Below are 19096 nucleotides of genomic sequence, written 5' to 3' on the forward strand. Positions count from 1 at the left end.
CTAAGCGCTCTATTTCACATTTCTTAAAATCATCTCCCAATTTTCTGATATTAAAAATTAACTGAATCAAATTAAATTATCACAGTTATTTAGTGTGAAATATTGCCATGCTTATAAATATCCACTCTCTTGAAGGTTTGTTAATAATTCAAACTATTAAAATCGAATTTGGAAAACAAGACAATTGTAGATAATTAAAATCTAAATTTAAAGTATAGGTAACTTGTTTAATAGCTTGCAGTGGGTCTACAGTAAAGCAAGTTTCTGTTAAAGTAGAACTTTGTTATGAAATTTGACCACCAGTTTTATAGGACAGAGCCAGGACACAAAATACGTCGTAGAGTGCCACCATGTGTAGCAAAATTAATGCACAGTAAATGCCTATTGGGCTTGTGAATCTGGAAATGAGACTCAATAGCTTTTCTTTCTTTGTTTGTTTCCTTTGCTCTCAGAAGATTGAAGGATAGAATGCTCCAAAAATGCTAAAGTTCTCAGCAGTTTAAGGCATTAGAGACAGCAATTAATGCATGAATTGAAGAAATGGTGAAGTGAATTATGAATCCCATTATGCACATCAAAATTAAAATATAGGTGGGTTTGGTATAAAAATTAATTTGGCATCAGGTTCTCCCCAAGCTTTCAGTGCGTTATTGAGAGGAAGCCCCAAGACAGAAGACTCTTCTCAAATGACCAGCGCAAGATGGGTCTTGATCCTATTGGGAGCCAAATTTTCTGAAGTCACACAGAAGTAACTCTTTTGCCATATAAAACAGTCTAATTCAGAAATGGTTCTCTGTAAATGATTTAACACTATAATTTGGTTCATAAAAATAAGCGTATGAACAATTTCCTGAAATATCAGGATTTGCTAGTCAAACACAATATAGTCCAAATCAAGCAAGTCTTAGTCAAAGTAAAAGAAAAGATTTATCTCTAATCTTAGCTTTAAAATAGTCTCTTTGGGAAGAGGGAGAGAAAAGAACAAAAGTAGGAATAGAATTATGGAGGGATTGTGAAATTCAAAGTAATGTAGAAAATGAAAATAATTCAAATTGCTGGTTTGGATGCTGTTCTTATCAGTGTGTGATGAAATAGCAGATAAAGTCAATTATGGGAAGCATCAGAAAAATAAGAAACATTTTTGATTAGATAACTAAAAGATTGCAAGCTATTTTTCCTAGCAAGAGGTCCAAAGTTGTAGTTGAACTTCTGTAACACAGAACAATGGTTCAGAGGAATCAGATCTTCTCATAAGAAATTTCAATTTTAGAAACGTTAATTTTTTATTCTATATTAAGTCATAAATGAAAAATGTGAGGCCGTGTTGAGTAGAATGTACCAGACTGAGAACCTTTGTACTTTAAGGAGTCACCATGTGGGTGAGAACATAGACACATTTCTCTGCATTCCCCAAAGGCACCCTAGAGAAAGGTTGCTGTTTCTGAGACGGTGGCCGGCCATGCACATATGTGTTATATACACCATTGTGAAGTGGTCATTCTGATTTGTTTTGAGGATGCAAACTAAATAATATTGGTTCAAACTTCTAATGAAAATCTTCAGCAATTCTAAAAAGTCCTTTCAAGGTTTCACTGTGTCAATTGTAGTTTTGTTTTTATTTTTCCCAGTCCTACCAAGTCATCGCTCCTTTTTTGAAATAGTATCTTAGTGACATGTCTTATGTATTACAGTGCATATCACTTTGATTTTTATTTTCTCACATTTGCCAGTTGCACACATTAGATACAGTTGTGATCTGTTATGGCAGCTTATAAAATATTTATTGAATATCAAATACGGTTATATGATATTCTAGGCTGTTGGGTTTTAGCAGTCTGTGAATTTCAGCTGTTATGGGGAACAGAGAGGGAGGTGGGTAATCAACCCATAGGTAAATGAATAAATAAACTTAAAAATTCAGATCTGATATATGCTATGAACAAAATGAAATACAGCAGAATAGGAGAGAATGGGGCTCTTAGAGACAGTGATCAGGGAAGCCCTTTCTGCGAAGGTAGCATTTGAATTGAGAACTGAAGTTGGTCAATGCAAAGGGCTGGAAACAGTGACAAGAACTTTGTGCCTAGAGCATAGTGACCAAGAGCCAAAAAAAGTTGGAGATGACATTGGAGAGAGAGTCAGGGGCTAGATTTTGTAGGGCCCTGTGGAGTTTTTTGGTTATTTTTTTTTTCTTTTTTAATTGCACTGAGAACTTACTCGTAGGTTTTAAACAGGGGATTTGGGAATCATCTGGCTGACCTATGCACCATGGTCTGTAAAGAGGCCAAAATGAGGTCCCAAAAACTGTCCAGAAGACTATTTCAATAACCTAGGAGAGATAGAAGAGTAAATTGGTCTAGAATTCTGTCATTTCAGATGGTGCATATAACTTGATACATTTTTTAACATTTTATTTATTCATCTGAAAGAGAGAGAAAGCGTGGGAGCACGAGTGGGGGGAGGGGCAGAAGGGAGGGAGAGGAAGAAGCAGACGCCCCGGCTGAGCAGAGAGCTGGTTGTGGGGCTCCGTCCCAGGACCCTGAGATCATGACCTGAGCCGAAGTCAGACACTGACTGAGCCACCCAGGCGCCCCTAACTTTATACATTTTGGAAGTAGAGTTTGCAGGATTTACTGATGGATTGGTTGGGGCTGTAGAATAAAAGAGGGGTCAGATGTCCCTTAGGGTTTTATCCTGCCCATCGGGTTGGTGATGCCATTTTTCAAAATAGACATGACTTGGGGAAGGTGCATGACAAAGATTTAATATTTCACTTTCGCTTGTGCCAGTTCTGCCTCCTGCACAGCCACCTGGAGATGCTTATTAGGTGGCTGGATATGCAAATCTGAAATTGAAGGAGGAGGCCTGGGCTCACGATTACGGTACTTGAATGAAGAGAGTTTGCTCTTTTTCTGTCACCATTTGGACTATTGATTATTGTCTGAGTTAATACACCCAGCATAAATTTGCCCAGTGTGAGGTCCTGGAGTAGTTTAGCTCTAGCTAAGGAAAACTAAATAGAGACTTATTTTTTTCTCAGTATTAAAATTAAAAGACATTTCTAACTACAAACCAATGTATATGTTCAGTATATATCCAAACCAGGTTTTACTTAAAACCAATTCCTCATATGCATGATGAATGAAGGACACACCTACTTTTAATTTTCTCGGGGATAATTGACATACTATTTTTGAACTTGTTCTTAACAAACAGAATGCTTACATGTCTCCTAAATACCACTCTGTTGTTCAATCATAGGTTCCTTTTCTAAGGCAAATGAAATAGCCTTTGATAGTAGCCATATTACATACCTCTGTATCACACTGAAATTGTGGAAATCTTTTCATTGGTTTTAGAAATTGGGTCCTCATTTTATACAGTGATTTAGATACACTGAGAAATTTCCGTTACTTGACCGTGCTGTTTGCTTTTTGCTGTGTTCTAGTGGTTTGGCAATAGATTAGAGGTTGGGTTTCCACCATTTGGTACTAATTATCTAGGAACAATCTGATTTCCATTTATTACATTCACATGGCAGTGCTGCCTATATTTATATCAGAAAAAAAGGGTTTATTCTGCCCTCCTAGCCTCATGAATGCCCCCAGAAGATTGTTCCATTATAAGATGTGGGCATAGCAAGTTAAATCAGATTGTTCCTCTTGATTCTTATGTCTGGATGCTTACATTTACTTTTCTGGCTATAGATGCTTTTAACCAAATCAGACTATTGCCAGGAAGTTAAATGAATAAAATTGTAGTCCTTAGAAGTACTGGACTTTCTATTGCTGAGTAAAATAAATGTCTCCCTTTCAATTAAACCAAGTGTTTGTTACTGGATAAAATTCTACCTTTACATAATCAACTGTGTGGCCACTGATTAGACTTGATAGGACAATTATAACCTAAAATGTGTATTTCATTGTGGGTAAACAAAAGTGCCTATTTATCTTCCTCTAGCGTTTTCTCGACTGTTATTGAAGTCAAGATGGGTAAGAGCAGATTGTGAAAACTCTCAGTTACACAACAAGCCAAATGTGAATCTTTAAACAAAGGCATAAATTTTAAACATGACATTGATTTGAGAACATTTGCTGCCCACAAAAAATGATTACGGGTTCACGGCTTCATTTTCATAATTGTTACTTGCAAAAAGACAATTGTAAAGAAGTAAACTCTATCTAATGGGAAGAAAAATGTATTCTGTTCCAATTCTGACCATGAGTACCTGATCAAATCATTTAATTTCGTGTTGCAGTTTTCCTCTTTGGGATATGCAGACAATCCTATCCATTTAACTTGTGGCATTCTTGAAAGAACAAATAACATAATAGGTCTTACAAGTAAAAGACCAATATAACCAAACTGTGAATCTAGAAACCTGAAAAAATGCATTCATGATGTTGTAAATTCTAAACTCTGGAAGTTATTTTTAAAATTTACTTAAAAAGTGATGTCGAGAATGTAACATAATAGTGAACTTTGAGAATGTGAATCAACATGGCAGCATAGAAAGATTTCCCAGAATATTTTGCATCACCATTGTACTTCCTCATCTATAGTTTTATTTATAATCTACCATTTTTCCAACTAGAAAAATTTGTACAACATATTTCAAATATAAATTTAAATAACTTAAATAATTTACTTTGTAAATTTAATTCTAAGTAGAGTTATTTTAATAATTATGATAAATCATATTTTAAGCTTAAAGTTGTTTGTTTTACATTGTAAAAGGGTATATTTGGATATTTATATTACCCAAACAATTAACAGCATAAAATAAAATTTTGATATCATTCTAATATTTCTGTGGCTATTACCAAAGAACTGTATAATGCAATTTTTTTGTTGTTGCTTAAATGTATTCGACATTTTCTGAGAATTTAAACCCTTTTATGACACTTCATCAATGCTGTCATATTTAGACAAGACTAAGGTTGAAATATTCACCATGGCCTGAATGCACCAAGCCACTGCTTCCTGAAAGAGCAAGCTACAAAACTATTAGACAGTGAATCTCAAATAAGAGCACTCACTTTTTTTTAAGAGAGAGAGAGAGAGAGAGAATCCCAAGCAGGCTCCATGCCCACACCGGGCTTGATCTCACAACCCTGAGATCATGACCTGAGATGAAATTAAGAGTCAGACGCTTAACGACTGAGCCACCCAGGTCATCCCTGGGCACTCATTTTTAATAGGCCTTAAGAACCTAGCAATGTCTGCAAAATTAACATGTGGTGGTTGAGCGTAGAGCTCCTCATTCCCTTAGAATGGGATCAGATCCTGTGTACCTTCATAAAGATTAAAGCACTTGGAATTATGAGCATAAAAGACTAAACAGTGGTGCCATGAGTTTCTGTAAGAGAGTCCACAAATTCTGGTTTCTAGCCATTTGTCAAAATACTGAAGAAGACACAAAATAAAAATATCAAGCTGTCTTCATCTAAACTATGTATTTAATTTCTTAAAAAAATAAATATCCTGAACCAGTTAAAAATGGCAGCTTAAAAAACGGCTAGCTCCTGACCCTCTAAATTTAGAAACACCACTCAAAATATTTAACAGATGTAATGTTTAATTCCTTGATTTGAATCGTTTCTAGGTTAGGAATCACAAACTCAGACATCGACAGAGCTCAGGCTGTGACATAAATATGTAGTGGGCATATGGTGGTGGTGATGAATTGGAGAGCATATACCCAACTTAAAAGGCACAGCAGTTCCTACCAGTCAGTTATTTTCGTGTAGGTCTGTGGGCCTACTTTCTAGATTTTGTAACTTCTCAACAAAAGCTCTAGGTATTAATGTGCAATCTCTTAACATTACCTGTAAGCAACCAATACAATGTATTAAAAGATCTGTGTGACCCAAGCAACAAATGCCAGTTGACCAGATCTCCATTACTGATGGCCCAAAGGAAACCTGTGATGGTTAGTGTTAGAGTCTTAAACTTTAGATACTGCAACTATTTATAGATATCTAAGTTTTACCATTTTGGATATGAAAATACTTCTTGAGTAGGGTATTTAAAAATCTGATTATTTTCATATTATATACATTCCTCATCTGTATAAGTATTCATTCTCAGAGTAAGTAGAAGGCATAATATTAACACTATCACAAAATACTAGAGCACCTAAAAGTTAGGTTATTTTGGCCTAAGAACAACTTCCGCTTAATATCATATTATATTTCAGCCACTATAAACATTCTTATCAATTTATAGTTTAAGTTTAAAAGTTGCTCTAGTATAAATTAGACAATAAATATACATTGACAATTTATTACATGTCTACTATTTTGAGGTGCTATATAGCTTTTAGAAAATATGTCTTTTATATAAAGTTTAGAAAAATCGTGTCCACAAGGAGCTTACAGTTGTCACTTAAAATTAAGTAAAATGTGGCCACCAATCACAAAATTACACAGTTAACTGCGTAGACTATAAAATAGATTTTAAAATTATATATATAAATGAATACATGTACACATATCTATAGATAGATCCCTATGGAGAGCAATAGGGGAAACAGTAATTATGTAACTGTATATATATATTAATAGAATGATAAATTATATAACTCAGATCATCAGAGATTTTGCTACCACACTGAACCCTTCCCTCAACTTAAATCTCTCACTTTACACTGACTTTTTTCCCCCTCAGCTTTGAGAAATGCGTGGAGAGGTGACTCTTAGCTTAAAAACTTCCTTCACATTTGTGGGTTCTCCTATCATTTTGGTTATAACCTTTCACTATGAGGTTATCAAAAGCCATATTGTGTTGGCTTCCTCAAAATCCTGTTAGTGTTAAAAAATCTCTGAAGTGTGACCTGTAGCTGAGAAGTCCCGCCCCAGCACAATCCTGTCAGGCTCTGTCACAGGCAATTACAAAAGCTTCACCTGGCAAGCCTCCCGGGGGAACTGCCCTCCCCACACCAGGTACAGTGCACGGTGTGGAGGAGTTGTAGTCAGGGACTCAGGCCTCAGGAACTCAGGCCTCATGGACTCAGGCCTCAGCCCCTGGGCCTGCTGTGTTCTTCCGCGTAGCCTGTCTGCATTCCCAGCCCTGGTGCCTCTATTCAGAGGCCTCCTTTGTAGAGGCTCTTGGCCATGACCTTTTTAACACGCCGCTGTCAAGCCCACCTTATGAGGGCCTTGAAGACTCCTTTCCACTCTGATTCAGTATTCAGTACTTTTCCGCTTCAGCCCTTTCTCCTTTCCCTCTACCTGGCTTGTCCCCTTCTCTTAAAACAAAACAAACAAACGCAACACAACACAACACACCCATCAGGACCTTTAGTTCAGGGCTCCCTCAGCAGAGAGACAGTGACTTGCTTCTGCACTGATACTTCTGACCTTAGCCCAGCGCCATTTTCCGGGAAAAAAGGGACATTGATGAAGCCAGCACCATCTTTCTGGCCTCTCGCTTATACTATAGCAGTAAGTGAATAAAGGCTGAATTACTACTTTCATTTTGGCTGTCGTTTTAATTGACCACTCTGACAGCTCAGTTCTACAAGCTCAGCTTTTGACAGTAGCTTTCCTTACTATAATGTAAATAACTTATAAAAGCGATCCAAAAACTGATGTGCAGATCCAGTATAGTGTACCGTTTCCTGATTATCTGATTATTTACCATCTCATTTATTTGAGATGCTTGATATCGCACCCCTGCTTGCCCATCCCTGAGAAGTCTTACCATTTGGAACTCACAACCTACAGAAAGGTCCTGATGACTGGAGTCAGATTACTTTAAATTTAGGCTCAGCTTCTTACCTCATAGAAGAATAAATCACAATTTATGGGCCTTGATTCTCATATCTTTATTACAAGAAAGACATAACATTACTAATACAAATATCTCAAAAAATGTTTTGAGGATTAAATTTAAAATGATTGTTGTGGGGCGCCTGGGTGGCTCAGTCGTTAAGCGTCTGCCTTCGGCTCAGGGAGTGATCCCGGCGGTATAGGATTGAGCCCCACATCAGGCTCCTCTGCTGGGAGCCTGCTTCTTCCTCTCCCACTCCCCCTGCTTGTGTTCCCTCTCTCACTGGCTGTCTCTCTCTGTCAAATAAATAAAATCTTAAAAAAAAAATGGTTGTAGTAACCCTTTTTGAAAATTCTACAAAGTCATTAGTTTTTACAAAACTTTACTTCAGTGACTGTTTTTTTCTTATTATTATGATTCCTTTTCCCATGTCATTATCCCGAAGCTCTCCTTGAAATAAATCATTAAGCTTTCCTCTTTATTGTCTTTCTCTCAAGTCCTAATGATGCAGCATTTTATTTAAATATTGAAAAATGTAATATTCCACTGAAAAATGGTCAAATTAAACATTCTGGAATCTAAGGACTGTTGCAATAAGAAAATACACTCAAGCTTTTTTAAAAAAAAATGTAGTAAAGTTATTTTGAGATTATTCTTTGCACAAAATATCATTTTACAAATAAATTTTCATATATACCTTTTCCTTTTTCCTCCATGTCTTCTTTCTTCTCCTTAGTGTATTTCTCTGTCATTCCTTTACAGCTGCTGCACAAAATGTCTGACCATGAGCAACATGGGTTTCAGAGATGCTCATCTTCTTTCTGGCGTAGTAGTGATGATTCATCTTCCTGTCTAAATATTTCTTCCATTACTGTCACTCCTGTCAACTCGCCTGATTCCAGACTGTCATTGGGACTGTTAATACCACCACCTTCTAAGTGTGGCCTTCCCAAGCCAATCAGTGAGAGCAGCCTCCCAAGACCTCATGTAATTTGCTAAGCAGAAAATTCTCTTTTTATTATCCCACATTCTTTTTTGTAAACTCCACTAAAATGTGCCATTTATATCATAGTGAAAAACATCAGGTATGTCTTGAATTAATGTGATGGGACCTGGCAACTTTGTGTGCCATTTTTGCTTCCTTTGGGTACCTGATATCAGAGTTTCAAGTAGAGAGTAGTGATGGTGTACAAATCCACAGAAAGGCGAATTAGGACAGGTCACTTCAAAGGACCCTCAGATATGGCAACTGGGAAATTAGGTCATTGGTGATATTGGTAAAAGCAGTTGTAGTGGCGTATGGTAAAAAAAAGAGCAATATCTCAATTGATATGAGTTAGTACCTCTTCCAAGGAAGTTAACCTTGAGGGAAAGAGTAAGAGATGGGAGGATAGAGAAGTAAAGACATTTTTGGTTGTTGTGTTTTGTTTTCAAGAACAGTCAAGATTTGAGTATCTTTATATCCTGAGAAAAAGGAGAGACAGGGAAGCCAGGACAGACAGAGGGATGGGTTGATCAGGAAAACAATATTCCTGAGTTGGAGGAAGTGGCTAAGGGATAAAGTTGCCTCAAAGTCTTTAGACAGTATTTTTGGCTGATAAAGTGAGCATGTTGTTAAAGAAAAGGAGATGACACCAATTTTCCTGCATGAAGAATGTACCAACAGTCATATTAGCTGAATAGCAAACCTGTCACTCTTTACAAACAATCAGCCTTAATTTTCTTCCATTACTTTAATTACCTGTGAGTCAGAAAAATAAATATATTCTGAAAAGTCTAATTTTACTGTGAAACATGCAAAATAATCTCTGTTCATGTTCTTTGAGGAAAAACAAGTTTTTTCTTACTATTCCTCTCCAAAATGGTAACTCTCTTTCTTTTCTAGAATTGTATGATTGCACGTGTGTGTGTGTATTTTTTACCCCTGAATGACAATCCAAGTGATGATTGTTTCATTCCTGGGTTACATCCTGGTCCAGACCAACCCAGATAACGATGATTTTGGTGGTATATTTACTGATTATTAATTTATTTTGCAAGATAGCTATTTATCATAGAAAACTTAATGAACTCTTACCCAGGAATAAAAGGCACTGCAGTGAACATAATAGTTGGCTGTCACTGTAGTTAAAAATACAAATTAACTTATACTCTTCAAAAATTTTTTAAGTTGCTATCAATTGCATTTGAATGGTGATATTTAAGAAGGTGCCTTACTTATGTTCAATTATTTGTTTCCAACTTATGGAATATATATTACTGATACCATGTTTTTATATAGTTTCTAATATTTTCAATTTTCTGATACAAATGGGAATTGTTTCTAGATATACCAAAAAATTCAATATCTTTTATATCTATCTAGAGTAGTGTTGTCACCATTTTTGCCATCATCTTTGAGGTCATTGTTGCAGGACTTTTCTGTTGCTTTCTTGCCAATAAACATTTGCTATGACTGGTTAAATCATATGGATTGCCAACGTTTAATCTAGAAAATGGCAAGTTCATATAATTCAACTGAATTTGTTGTTCATATATGTTCTCTATGCATATGGAATATTTAGCATTGTAGTGTGTCTACCTGAAATACTGCCTTAATTCACATTATTTTCATTGCAGGCGGGCAGTGTGACACCTAAGTCACCCTCCACTGACATCTTTGATATGATACCATTTTCTCCAATATCACACCCATCTTCAACACCTACTCGCAACGGCACACAGCCTCCTCCAATACCTAGTAGATCTACTGAGATTAGTAAGCTTTCTAAACAAATCAATATTCTTTGCTATATTTGTGTACATTTTAAATGTTTAATTGATACTTTATGGAAAATTACATATTTTAAGTTCACTAAAAGTGTTAATTACCAAAGAATTATGTTTATTTGTGCCAAATCAGCTAATCATATTTAAGTTTATAATTCAGAGTATACTACTAAAGACATCACTGTTGCATTTGAAACTACTTTATGAAAAATGATATTTTGGTATAGGGGTATTTCTATCAATACAAAGCATTTAAGTGTATTTTATTATATTAGGGATTATACTTCTAATGTTTTAATGGTTAAAAACAACTTGGCGGTAATTATTTTATATTTTTGACATGTTTAGTAGAGCTCAGTGTAAATTTTTTGTTACCATAGAGTATATGAATATTCTTAGTTAAAGAAATATATAAATATATCAATTCATGATGTGTTTATTTATTAACCGTATATAGGTGTTCTCTCTTGATATCTAAAATACTCTGCATGCATCAATTTTCTGATTTATCTTCTATACATTTGGAAGGAACATTAGAGTCTCTTGATGATGAATTAGAAAGCATCCAACAGATGCTCATTTTCAATGTTGTGATTGTATTTTGATCTGTGCCCTGTCACAGAAACATAAAGAATAGTCCAATGGCCATGCTCAGTCATTTTGTCCAAAGGGAAACTGAAGAAAAGAGAGTTTTACATATTATGCTTTATTGCATCCTCTCTGATTCACATTAAGACATTTTCAGTATAACTCTGAAGTTTTAGCTTGGGCTTAAAGTATGTCTATAGTATTAAAGTATGTCTTGGGCTTAAAGTATGCTTTAATTTATTGGTTTTCTCCGTTGAACTTACCAAAATATATTACACGTTAGATATTCAAGAAATTTTAGAGAATTAATTTGTAAATGCACAGTAATATCATTAGAAACTTTAAAAATCAGTTTACAAAAATATGTCAGTATTTTTACATAAGTGAAATATATATTTAAATTCCTTTGAATATATTTTGTGCCAATGCACAATATTTTTTCAGGAAATAATCCATAATATATATGCCATACTGTGTTTTTAGCAAATGTTGCCAATATCCTGATATCATAATAGGGTATTTTTTTTGTCTTTATGAGTGTCCCAGATCTCTTCCTTTACTGTTTTTTAATTCCTTGGACTTAACCACTGGTTTACTCATTCATTTATTTAGTCCAATGGGCATTTGTATAACATATATGCTAGACTTCGGTTATAAGCTGGAATTTGAAATATAAATTAGCTATGTATCTACAAAAGATTTTAATCCAAGTCAAAATATAAATTGAGAAGAAGAAATAGATTTGAAAATATTTAGAAGGAATAATCTATCACGTTGGTGATTGAGAGTTCATAATCAATTATGGTTCAGGATTTTAGACTGATTTTGTTAACAGGGAAAACTAGAGATAGAAAAGGTGGAAAGTGCATTCCATTTTAGACAATTGATAAATTCGATATGCCTTTGAAAAATCTAGGCAAAGATGCGTAAATGGTTTTAGGGAATTTTTTAATGAGAAACTGAAGTAACACCTTGCTACATTTTTTAATATCTGATGATCCTGAGGGCCAAAGTTCAGTAAGTACAATGAGCTACCTATCTGTGTCTAGAGAGGTAGATAGATTAGATGATAGATAGATAGATGATAGAATTCTAGATACCCCTATACCATATCTATCTATCTTAATAGCAAATGCTGTTGGAAAAATGGTACAGACAGACTTACTTGATACAGAATTTCCACAAACCTTTTCAATTTGTAAAAAACCACAGTATCTGTGAAGCATTATAAAGCAAAGCACAATAAAATGAGATATGCCTCTAATGAAAATCTCCATTCCTCTTGATCAGCTCTTCTTCCTTTTCATTATTCATTTCTTTTCACAAACATCTATCATGTGTAAAGCATTGTTGGGCGGGCTTGTGGTATAGTGGTAACCAAGGCAGTCCTCCAAAGCTCCTTTGTTCTCCAAGTTCTGATTTATTACCTAAGCAACATCAGACTGAGGAAAATAACAACAGTAATAATAACACCCCTCCCCATATAGAATACCTATGTATAGTATATCATATATATGTAATATTCATATAGGAATTGATTCAGAAGAAAGAAATTTCATAATTTAAAAATTTTTAAACAACAGGCCATAGTTTTATCAATTATAAACATCAATTTTAACTTTGACACTTCTTTAGTGGTTAAAAAATGCATACTTTAGAATATATGTTACAGAGAGCTTTTTGATATTCCATTATTGCTATTTTTAAAAAGAAATTTGTTTCTGGGATAGGAGACATTTTTAAAGAACCTGTCCCATTGTGTTTATTTAGGAAGGTGACATAATTTCATTGTACCTGAGATAATGTGCCTTCAACTCTCTCTAAGTAAATATGAGATTAAGTTATAATGAGCTATGAGTAAAACTATTCACCAATCTACCTCAGTCCCTCGTCTTGCATCACTATCTATTGTGTTACAAAGGCATCAGTAAATGGAATAGGGAAGTCTCAATAAGTAATATATTAATTGTAGTAAATTAAAATTGCTTCAGTAAAAATACAGGTATTGTAATATAGTAATTTCAAATGTTTGGTGAATTTGATATTGAGAAGTCTTAATTAAACACACAGAAGCCTCTCTGGATAATAATTCCTTATAACCAAACAGTTTTTAATATTGTCATAAAATGGATCTTTGCTTCTTTGTTGGTGTTTAACTAGTCTAAGCTCAGGAAAGCCCAGCATTAAAGTGTGTGTGGGTAGGCACTCATTTGGCCATGTGAGTAGTTCTTTATATATTCCTGCCTTTGAAACCTAACTCACCCCAACTTACTTCTTGTCATTTCATTTACTAAATTATTTTCTTCCTTTTAGAACGGGACCTGTTTGGAGCAGAACCTTTTGACCCATTTAACTGCGGAGCAGGGGATTTCCCTCCAGATATTCAGTCAAAATTAGATGAGATGCAGGTAACTGTTATAACAGATTGGCCTATAAATGGTTTATTTCTTTTTAATATGGGACACGGAGAATGTTATATACCAAAACTACCCTTTTCTTGAATTATTATCACTATAAAAACTTACTTGAAACAATTTCTTTCAAATATTAATATCCATTTAGTCCTAAAAATATTCCTACACATGATAAGGATAAGTTTTTATTTTGTTTTGTTTTTAATAGTGCAATTTACAATGGCAATAAGGTGGTTCTTTTTTTATACAAAATTACATGGATTCTAATGGTTCATTACTTTGAAATCCAAAAATTACAACGTAATTGTACTAGGTTTACAAGATTTCATCTCAGTTTTACCAGTTATGAAATTCAAATTGTGAATGGGTAGATGAAGGAAAATCTTAGTGAGAGTAAACTCAGTCTCTTTTAAAAGAGGCATTGTAGCATTGCAGCCATGGTTTGTAACTTCTGGACCCTTACTGGACAAGCCTGTACCAGTGACAACTTCTTCAGTAATGTAGTCCGGTTGGGTTTTCACTTCTCTCTCCCTCTTTTATTTTTCAATTTTTAGTTGTACTAGAAGTGTGAAGATACTGGTTTTAAAAAACTTTTTACAGTGGGCCATGATTAAGAAATAGTGTTAAGGGGCGCCTGGGTGGCACAGTCGTTGAGCGTCTGCCTTCGGCTCAGGGCGTGATCCCAGCGATCTGGGATCGAGCCCCACATCAGGGTCCTCCACTGGGAGCCTGCTTCTTCCTCTCCCACTCCCCCTGCTTGTGTTCCCTCTCTCGCTGGCTGTCTCTCTCTGTCAGATAAATAAATAAAATCTTTAAAAAAAGAAAAAAAAAAGAAAAGAAAAGAAATAGTGTTAAAAGCACCAGAAAAAAAAAATCTTCTCTTTATATTTGCCCTTACATTTTAGTGAAGTTATTATATCTTATTATTTATCGAAAAGACTATTTATATGGTAGAACATAGGCAAAGACCAATTACATGAAGCTGATGGAGAAGAGGCAGTGAAGAGAAGGAGTCATTCCCATTTACTAGGTGATTTATTCTCTGTGCTTCATTTCCTGGACAAAACAATTAACGGTGGATTCTGATCTTCTAACACTGGTGAAACACCCCTTCCTAGAAAGATAATATAAATATCCTTCCACCCATTTTGGACTACAGCTATGAAGCAGTCATCTTCTTTTCTAGGTTTTATGTGAATTTCCTTATTGTTCTGGATATAATAATGCCTGCATCTTGACACTTGGATTATTTAACACATGCCTTGAGATTTTCAAAGAATATGTTAAAAGAGAATTTCTTAAGTTGGGTGATGGATAATTTTGTTTTACATGAAAAAATGATTTTAAATCCTTTATATTGACTTAAATTGTAACATTTCTTAAATATTTACCAAAAAACTTACAAATAACTTATCCTTACAGCTCCTATACAACTATTAATTCAAAAATTATAAATTAATTAGAAGCAAAATTACAATACCTAATAAAATTCAAGTTAAGAACTTCAACAGGAAAGGTGATGTTCTTTGGCCGAAACCAAAACCACCGATGGCAAACTTCTATTGTTGTCAGCACATACCCTGTTTGGTGGTACAATTTCTCTCCCTCTTTTCTATATTTCAGATACTATGAAACTTTCACTCAAATGGTGCGTGATTATTTAGCAAGAATATTTTATTTATTTCATATGGAAGCAGTCCCTTTCCTTTTTCACAGTTTCAACGGTTAGGTTTGTGCCGCTTGGGACTAATGCTTTTGTAAGAACAAACACAAACATGGGCTCTGAGGTGGGGGTATTTGTTCTCAAGCATTATGCAAATCACAAAGACTACTTTTCTATCAATGTGTTTTTCATTTTCACAAGACTGAAAAAAATTCTGTAGATTTTTAAAAGTAAACCTACATTTGCAGAGTTTTGTAGGAACTAACTTTGAGAGACACTGTATTGGAATGATGTAGTGATGTGTTAGTTAAATAATGTTAAGCTGTGGTATTTTTGCTCCTGGTTTTGTTTTTGCCATTTCTAATATTTTCTTAATGTCTTTTTTATTCTTTTCTGCTTTCATGGTGGGTAGCGCCAGAGATGGTTGGTATATTATTTTCATAATTTTAAACAACTTACCACTTCTTAAAGCTAAAACCTTAATATTTGCATGCTTAACTTAATATTCAAACAGCAGTTTCACACGGATGTTTCTGATTGTTGTGTTTAAAGAGGTTTTACAATCCGTATTTTTATTTTTTTCAATGATATAGTCTCTCTTGCATTGTCCACTTCATTGCTTGTCTGGTTTTTTGTTTTGGTTTGGTTTGGTTTGGTTTTTCTTAGTTCAAGATTTACTTGCAAGGTCACTTTAACGAAAATAAAATAATATTTTCTTCATCTAAAGTCTGTGACAACTTTTGTTATTAATCTTGTTAGCCTAATTAAGCTAATGCGCACATTGGCTACTATTTTGATCTTTGTATATAATGTAAAAACGGTACAGTGCAGTGGGTTGTATACATAATATTGTGCTAATAAGCCTAATGAGATATTTGAGGTTTCTCTTTTACTTACAGAGGAAATCAGAAAAGTATCTTGTGTGTGTCAGAATTTAAGCAGAAATGTGAAGTCATATTTTATTATAAATTGTTAGAAAATTAAGTATTTATTTGAAATCAATATTGCCATTATTTAATTTGACATAATTTAAACTTCCTGGTACGTGTCACTGAGAGGCAAATCAGTTAAGTAGTATTGATAGCCTGAAGTGTACCCTCTAAGTTATAATAATTTAATACATTAAAAAAGAAGCTTGGCACAAAGGATGAAAGAATTTTGCATGAAGGGGTGTTAAGTCAGCTGGTTAATAATTCGGTAGAAGATCCCTGCACAGCTGTAACTTACAATAAATAGCCAAGTAAATTTCAGAAAGATTAGTCAGTTTAAAATGCTTGAAATGCAGTAGAATATTTATAAGGCTTTTGAATTGGAAAGAAATTTTTATAAGGAAAAGAAAAATATGCCGTTTTATAGTTTCTATAGGTTTTTGTAAATTTTTTCCTTTCTCTTTAAAAATATATAAATATATCGCATAAACATAATTAAGGTAAGTAAACAAATAATTAGAAAATTAACAACCAAATAAATAAGAACCCAGCAGTTCACAAAAGACCACAAGTGGCTAATAACGCACGTAGACGTGTTCAATCTAGCCAAAGAAAATCTATAAATTAAATAAAGAATGAGAAATGCTATTTTAATCAACCAAATCAAACATTTTATTTCCTTGCTAATAATCAGTACAAGCGAAATTGTGATGAGACAAGATTTCTAACTCATTGCTGGGCCACGGTCAGTTTATAGCATCCCTTTGGAGAGTAATTTGTTAGTAACACTAATATTTTTATTTGAGATCAGAAACTTTAATGCAATCTCTTCTGAGAAGAAAAGGACTATAAATGTGGAAAGTTTCTAGTTAATTTTATTCATAATTATGAAATACTGGAAACAGTTAAATTACATTAAAAATAATACATTGGTGGTTGCTAGAAGGAAGAGAAGTGAAGAGACAGGGTAAAGAGGTAGAGACTTCTGGTTATAAAGTAAATAAATCACAGGGATGAAAAATACAGGGAATATAGTCAATAATATTATAACTTTTCATGGTGACAAATGGTAACTGCACGTATTGTGGTGACATTTCATAATGTATATAAATATTGAATCACTCTATTATACACCTGAAACCAATATAATATTATTATCAACTATACTTGAATTTTAAAAAAATTAATAGAACATTATATAATCATTAAATTAGTTTTACAGGGACCCAATAGGGAATGTTTGTTCCACTAAGTTTTAAAAAGAATATAGGAAATTATATATATGTGATACATTAAAATAAATAAGAAAGTTATGTATAATATATGTTTTTTATATTATTATTAAAACTGTTTTTAAAAATGTAGAGATAGGAAAAAAGGAGACTCAAAGGACATACCTCAATGTATGAACAATTCTTGCAGAAGACTGGCTTTTCCTTCCTTGACATGCTTTTCTCCCTATTTCAAAATAAGAAAATGCAACAGGGCAAAATATTTCATTAAAAAAGTATATTATTAGTAATATGTTAATAATAAAGTTACCTTTTGCGTGATACGAGTTTACGATAATTTCTATCACTACATAAGTTAAATAAAGCTTTGTTTTCATCCAGAGTTTTAAAATTCAAAAGGGTATGGAAACCTAAGATTCAGTGATCATCAAATCATGATACACTAAATGAGACCTGGGAGGAAAGGTCAGAAACTGTGAGAAATTTTATGTTAGGAGTAAAGAAAACCAAGGAGAGAAATAATATTATGTGTCTGTTAGTAGGGCTAATTAAATGAAACAAAGGGGACTCCAAAGGGATCCTTATAAAATCACTATGGAGATATTCTTGTAAATATATACATTTTTTTTATTACTGAAATAGTGACCGATCCCTGTATTACTATGATTGCTATTCTGCCGTTCAAACACAAACACATTGATAAATAGTATTTTCAGGGTAGTTGAAATGATAGTGGTTTCATTTCAGAATGAACTGAGAAAATTTTTAAAACACTGTATAGTATCAAACCTTTCCAAGTTAATATAAATCCACTCTATCTATCTTATCTATCTATATCTATCTGTCATCTATCTATCTATCTATCTATCTATCTATCATCTATCTATCATCTATCTATCTATCTATCATCTATCTATCATCTATCTATCTATCTATCTATCTATCTATCTATCTATATCTTCTATCTCTATGCCAGAAGACATAGTACACAGATCCTCACATATCCAAATAAAATACTTATACAAACCAGTTAATTTACACTATCTTTAGCTTTAAGTATCGACGTCTCTAAGTATTTGGCAGCATAGATATAACAAAATATTTCTTCTTGTGATAAAAAGAGGCTTTAAAAAAACAATGGTAAGTACTCTGACTTTTACTCAGCTGACTATAATTTGTATTCTGAGTGCTGGGAAGAAGTTTTGCAAAACCTTTGCGGTGGTGGCATTGCCCCGTGGTCTTTCTGCTGTAGATACAATGAAGAGCATTCTGAACGTTAAGAACGAATGAAGTGTGGCTTGCAGGTTTATGAATTTCTCCCTCTCTCTGGGCATGCGTACACTGGATTTGTAATAAGGACGTTAGATACCTGTTGCGAATGAAAGTAGTTTGGGGGAAGGCAAAGAGAAACACCATTGGCTAACGCACAAGTAGATGCAGTCTAATGAAATAAAATGTGAAGGAGAACAGAGGACAAAAGCCTTCTGTCTGAGAGACATTTTATTTTCTGCGGGAATAGGCTGTTTACATTTCACTCACCAGTAATGTGTCATGTGGTCACCCCTGACTACACATTACGTGCCTGAACAAAATTCCAGTTCTGTCAGTAAGAGAGGAAGGTAAAGTATATACATATATATATATATATACATATATATATATATATATATATATATATATATATATATATATATGAACTGCCACACTCTAAAATGTGGCCCCCAATTC

General features: G+C 34.0%; 1 protein-coding gene across 30 annotated transcripts in view; it reads left to right on the forward strand.

Annotated features, from left to right (window-relative positions):
- Nucleotides 1-19096, forward strand: part of GULP1 (GULP PTB domain containing engulfment adaptor 1) — a 248381-nt gene that overhangs the window by 226310 nt on the left and 2975 nt on the right. For 29 of the 30 annotated variants that reach the window (XM_057303366.1, XM_057303398.1, XM_057303376.1 and 26 more), the window contains 2 exons: nt 10393-10531; nt 13444-13538. In XM_057303366.1, coding sequence (XP_057159349.1) covers nt 10393-10531; nt 13444-13538 — 234 coding nt within the window. Of the gene's footprint in view, nt 1-8535; nt 8761-10392; nt 10532-13443; nt 13539-19096 lie in introns of all 30 variants that reach the window. The other variant, XM_057303418.1, reaches the window with a different exon arrangement.

The sequence above is a fragment of the Ursus arctos genome, unplaced genomic scaffold, assembly GCF_023065955.2.
Source record: "Ursus arctos isolate Adak ecotype North America unplaced genomic scaffold, UrsArc2.0 scaffold_1, whole genome shotgun sequence".
Taxonomy (NCBI): Eukaryota; Metazoa; Chordata; class Mammalia; order Carnivora; family Ursidae; genus Ursus; species Ursus arctos.